Source organism: Anarrhichthys ocellatus, unplaced genomic scaffold, assembly GCF_004355925.1.
Source record: "Anarrhichthys ocellatus isolate YVR2014 unplaced genomic scaffold, GSC_Weel_1.0 scaffold191, whole genome shotgun sequence".
Lineage (NCBI taxonomy): Eukaryota > Metazoa > Chordata > Actinopteri > Perciformes > Anarhichadidae > Anarrhichthys > Anarrhichthys ocellatus.
The window spans coordinates 179,707-184,800 of record NW_022280221.1 but is presented as its reverse complement, the minus strand read 5'-3'; the positions used below and the strand labels follow the sequence as shown (position 1 = coordinate 184,800).

At 41.0% G+C, this 5,094-nt stretch overlaps 1 protein-coding gene across 1 annotated transcript in view; it reads right to left on the bottom strand.

The window, feature by feature from the left end:
• LOC116400698 (uncharacterized) overlaps positions 1–5,094 on the bottom strand; it is an 83,809-nt gene that overhangs the window by 13,751 nt on the left and 64,964 nt on the right. The window contains exons 4-6 of the mRNA XM_031878656.1: positions 3,257–3,492; positions 2,703–2,753; positions 943–1,052 (exon numbers count right to left, since the gene is read on the bottom strand). Coding sequence (XP_031734516.1) covers positions 943–1,052; positions 2,703–2,753; positions 3,257–3,492 — 397 coding nt within the window. The remainder of the gene's footprint in view (positions 1–942; positions 1,053–2,702; positions 2,754–3,256; positions 3,493–5,094) is intronic.

Below are 5,094 nucleotides of genomic sequence, written 5' to 3'. Positions count from 1 at the left end.
GAGACACACACACACACACACACTCGTGAACCACCTTATCTTCTACTATGAAATGAAATGAAACACTTTCTTATGAGCAGCAACAAACCTCACTCCAGAACATAACGCACTCTATAAGGATTTTAAAATCTGTTACCCTCCAGATAACAGCACAACACAGTTATTGGTGAACTGACTGCACCGCTATGAAGCACATTTACTCCGCTAGTACGTGTACTATTAAGATGATTAAATGATGCTTTGAAAAGACAATAAACAGAGTTTATTGTCTTTATGACAGACGGTTGGATTGTTGAGGTAAGAAACAGAAGAAGAGGTGAAAGAGGCGGATCAATTTATACTTTATGGTCATTTGAACTGACGTAAAGTGTCATGAAGTACTCTGAGAAGCTCTCTATGAAGACAACGTATAGTTATTATTATCATAAACAAAAGGAAACAACACTGAACTGTAACTGTGTTTAGATTCTTGCCCGGAGTGTAAAACAGTTGACAAACGATTGCAACTGTTTCTGAGTTTGTTTGTTTTTATATATTGTTAATATACATCATAAAATATAATATTATGACGTTGTTATTTTGTATGAGATGTTTCTATGTTTTATTGGTTTGTAACGACTTGCTTCCTGTTGGTCATCATTGTAAAAGACAACTGCTTCTCAACTGACTTATCTGGTTAAATAAAGGTAAAATAAATAAATACATAAATAAATAGTGTTTTGTTACAAAGACAAAGACTTACTTAGTGTCGCACGTCACTCTAAGCAAACCCTCCGCCTCTCCTCTAACACCCAACACTCAGGACACAGAAATAAAAACGGATTTTCTGTTATTTATAGGTGTGGACAGCTAGTGTTGAGTCTTTATGAATAGAACATACTTTAGTCAACACACAGACACACACACACACACACACACACACACATGAGGCAGGCGGGTTACCTGGCGGCGAGGAAGAGGACGCAGCTGACGGCGAGGTAGGCCAACAGCATGAAGAGCCAGACAGCCGGCGAGAACGGATCCAGGAAGGAGAAGTAACCTGGTTTACGGCCCTGAAAACACACACAAACAAAATCCCTCCGTTATTAATTATGTGTCACTCAGAATTAATCAGCAGCTGCGGCAGCGTCTCTTACACCTTGTGAGTCTGTGTGCGTCATCGTGGACTCACAGGAACTACCAGAGAAGAACCTGTAGTTAGAATCTCTTCCAATATTCAAAAAGTAAAGTTTAACAATGAAATCAAAGCTTAGTTTCAAATCTTAAGTATCAAAAGTTGTTTCTCTGGAACATAAAATATTGATGAATAACAATCAAAATGCAAGTTTTCACTTCATTTTTACACTCAAAAACTCTCCTTCAGCTGAAAGTTAGTCAATATGTTAAGCTGCAGTTCCCATAGTGGCCACTAGATGCTGCTCAAGACATAAATTCTGCTGATTGTGTTGAAATCAAAAGGAAAACCCCAAAATTCTCTCTCCTGCTCAGGTGTATGCTCATGTGTACGGCTGTCACGTCTTTTATTTTCCCTATTATCTGGTTATAAGCTGTTTATGTGTTCAAATAAAAAAATCTAAAAGTAAACAAAAACAACGTAACATATGTTGTGACTCAAAATGATTTTGCAGATTGATGCAAATGTCTCTAATTCCGTTTGTCAATGAGGACTGCTTCTGTTCGTGCTTTCGTACTTTGAACTGAATTTACACTTTCACTCATCAACAACACAAACTTTAGATTCAAAGCATAAAGTTGAACATCGGTGAGTTCTGGTGTCTCCAGCTGGCAGCAGTGAACTGTGATAACGACCATCTGCTGTCAAACGTCTCACACTTACAAACACAACCTTCACTTTCTGACAGTCGGGTTTTTTTGTTGGGAAAATGACTCTTGGAATTACATAGATTTCTTTTTTTCATTTTGTGTCCTACAGCTCGTAACATTTTGTCGGCACGTAAATCTGCAAATTCACACAAAACAACAAAAACAAGATAAAAACGGAAAATTGAAGTTACGAGTTTCTCAAGTGTTAACGACCGTCGGTTGATGTTTTCCCGGCCAGACGCTTCCCATCGACCCGTTTCATCACTTCCCCTCCCAGCTGCCTATGCCCCCCCCCTTCCCTTCCTGTCTACTTGAAAAAGGATTTGGCAGCGAGGAGAAACGAGAAACTCCCAGATTGGACCCAATTACAGCAGATGACTGGAGCTGTAATTGAGGCAATCAACTCTCTTTCGGGTTTTTTTTGCCCATTTTGACTCATAAAAATAAATAAATAAAAAAGCCAAGCGAAGCTGTGCAAGTGAAGTCTGTTGTGAACGAACGTGTCCCACAGAATTAGACGGGATGTCCCGAGTAGAAACAAATGAAAAGGAAAAGAAGTGATGAAGTGAATGACTAAAGTTAAACCTGTTTGTAGTTCTGGAGTTCACCTCTTTTAATGGACGCAATTATGAAAGTAAAAAACGTTATTATTCAATTCATCCGCTTTGGTTCATTTAAACAATCTGACTCGAGCAGTTTGATCTGCAGTCATTTAAACTGATTCTCATTTACAGTAAATATGTAAAAACCCAGTTATGCTTATGTTGACTATTGTTCAATTTACACTCGATTTTCTATTACTGAACAACCCGGAATGTAATTTGCGATAACATTTACATTCATTTAAACTTGAATTTATTTGCAGCACATCAACTCACAGAGATGCCCTCAATACAAACACACAGCACAGAGTTCAACCAGCAGACTGTCTGCACAAGAAAGGAGAGCAAGAAGATTACAAAGTAAGAACGAGTCTGACATCCTCTGACCCTGTGAGAGAGTCAGATTGTTTGCTGTGTTTTGGACATTTCTTTCTCAGCGGTACTTTTAGACTTGACAAATAACCGGCGGAAGCTAGAAGAGCACAATCCTCAGAGCTTGTTCTCATCTGATGTGCCTTCAGAGAGGTGCGTTCAATGCATCGGGACATTTCAGACGTGTGTCAGGTAAGATGTAAGGTAAGCTTTTCAAGAGCTGTACTTGTCTCAGCTTTAAAGCCAGAAAGTACAAAACACTATTTATCTAAAAGTATGTGGACACCTAAAGCCATGTGTGGTTACGGCTGTTATAATATCTGCGCCTGCATGACCTCCTGACCTTCCTGAGGTTTAGGAAAAGATCGTGTTTGGGTTGAAATATCGATGGAAGGGGCGTTACTTAAATATGGAAGTTACATGACAAATAAGTACCGCCCCCCCGGTCTGCCCCCAACCTCCACGCGTGAGCCTCCACGCGTGAGCCTCCACGAGTGAGCCTCCACGAGTGAGCCTCCACGCGTGAGCCTCCACGAGTGAGCCTCCACGAGTGAGCCTCCACGAGTGAGCCTCCACGCGTGAGCCTCCACGCGTGAGCCCTCCACGAGTAAGCCCTCCATGAGTGAGCCTCTGCAGACGGCGAGCGACCTCCGAGCATGAACGGAGGCGTTTGTACTCAATGAGCTGCATGATTCTACCAAACACCAGAGGACAAACAATCAAAGAGACGAGTGTGACTCAGAGATATGACGATAGACTGCAGGTGTAGAGTCATAAACCAACCTCCACTACAGAGAGGAGGGATTGTGATTAACTTTACGCTCATATCTCATATTCATGGACTACGTTATTGCCTTTAAACCCTGTAAAGAAAGAAGCATTAACAGTGATTTAGGTGATTTATATTGTTGTTGAGGAATGCAATGGAGGTAACTGAAGTCTTTCTGGAGGACGTGGAGGTTTTCATGGACTCTATACTTTGTGTGAGTAACATTTGTTCAGCCTCTTATTTCTCTGTTGTCGTTTCTTCTCCCATGAACACAACTGCTGCTTCAGAGCTCCTCGTACGCGCTGTGATTCACTGTTGTGACAGCGACGCAGAGAATAGCAGAGTCACAATATACTGACAACTAATGAACAGCAGACATACATTTACACTGTTCAACACCAGGGGGCAAGAGCACCGATACACATGACGGCACTCCACTAATGTGTGTGCACAAGTCAACAGCTTGAGCAATTATAACGATTACCATCTTTAAGTGTGCTCACAAGCTATTCAGATGGATGCTGTGTGAGAGTGTGTGTGTGTGTGTCTGTGAGTGTGTGTGTGTGTTATATAATGTGCATAAAGCGCTTTACACTTCCATCGAGTAGTTGAATGAATGGGTTTTTGTTCTTGTGATGCGTTCAAGACTGAATGAACTGCTCATGCAGAGTGTTGTTAGCAGCGTGTTGTGTTGTGTTAGATTGTATTGAGTATCCGATACACACTTGTTGTCGTGCTCTACTGGTATTTCTTTTGCTAATAGACAATAAATTGGTGTATTTTCCCACGTTACACTAACAGGAAATGATGTGTGTTTGCTGGAAGTCAATCAAACTTAACTTAACACATTAAATATCTTCCTGAACCCTCTGAAGTGCAGGTTTGGGCTTGTTCTTCCCTCTGAGGCCTCGTTGTTCTCTGTGATATTAAAGTTCTGCTCCTCTATGGAAACAGAACCGTCACCATTAGAGAGAGAGAACTAGAACATGTCTTTAGTGCAGAATAACAGTTATGATGACATGAATCATAAAAAAACCCAAGTTGAATTTCTTTGATAATTTCTTTTACAAAAATTGGAAATCAATGGAATTACTAAATCACAAGAATGACCGATGTTGGAAAAAAATGAGGCTCCACGTGCTGTCGAAATATTTAACTATTCACATTTTTACCAGCTCTACTTACTGCCTCTCCTCCTCTCCTCTCTCCTCTCCTCTCCTCCTCTCTCCTCTCCTCTCCTCCTCTCTCCTCTCCTCTCCTCTCCTCTCCTCTCCTCCTCTCTCCTCTCCTTGTTTTATTCGTATAAAATAATGCATTCTGCACACAATCCTGCAGGTGTTCAAAGGGTTTATTGATTGTGACTGTTCATCTCAGCAGAATCACACAAAACCAATGCAAAGACAAATTGAATTGTAAATTTGTTTGCCAGTAAGCAGCAGAGTCTCTCTCTCTGTGTGTGTGTGTGTGTGTGTGTGTGTGCGTGTGTGTGTGTGTGTGTGTGTGTGTGTGTGTGTGTGTGTGTGTGTG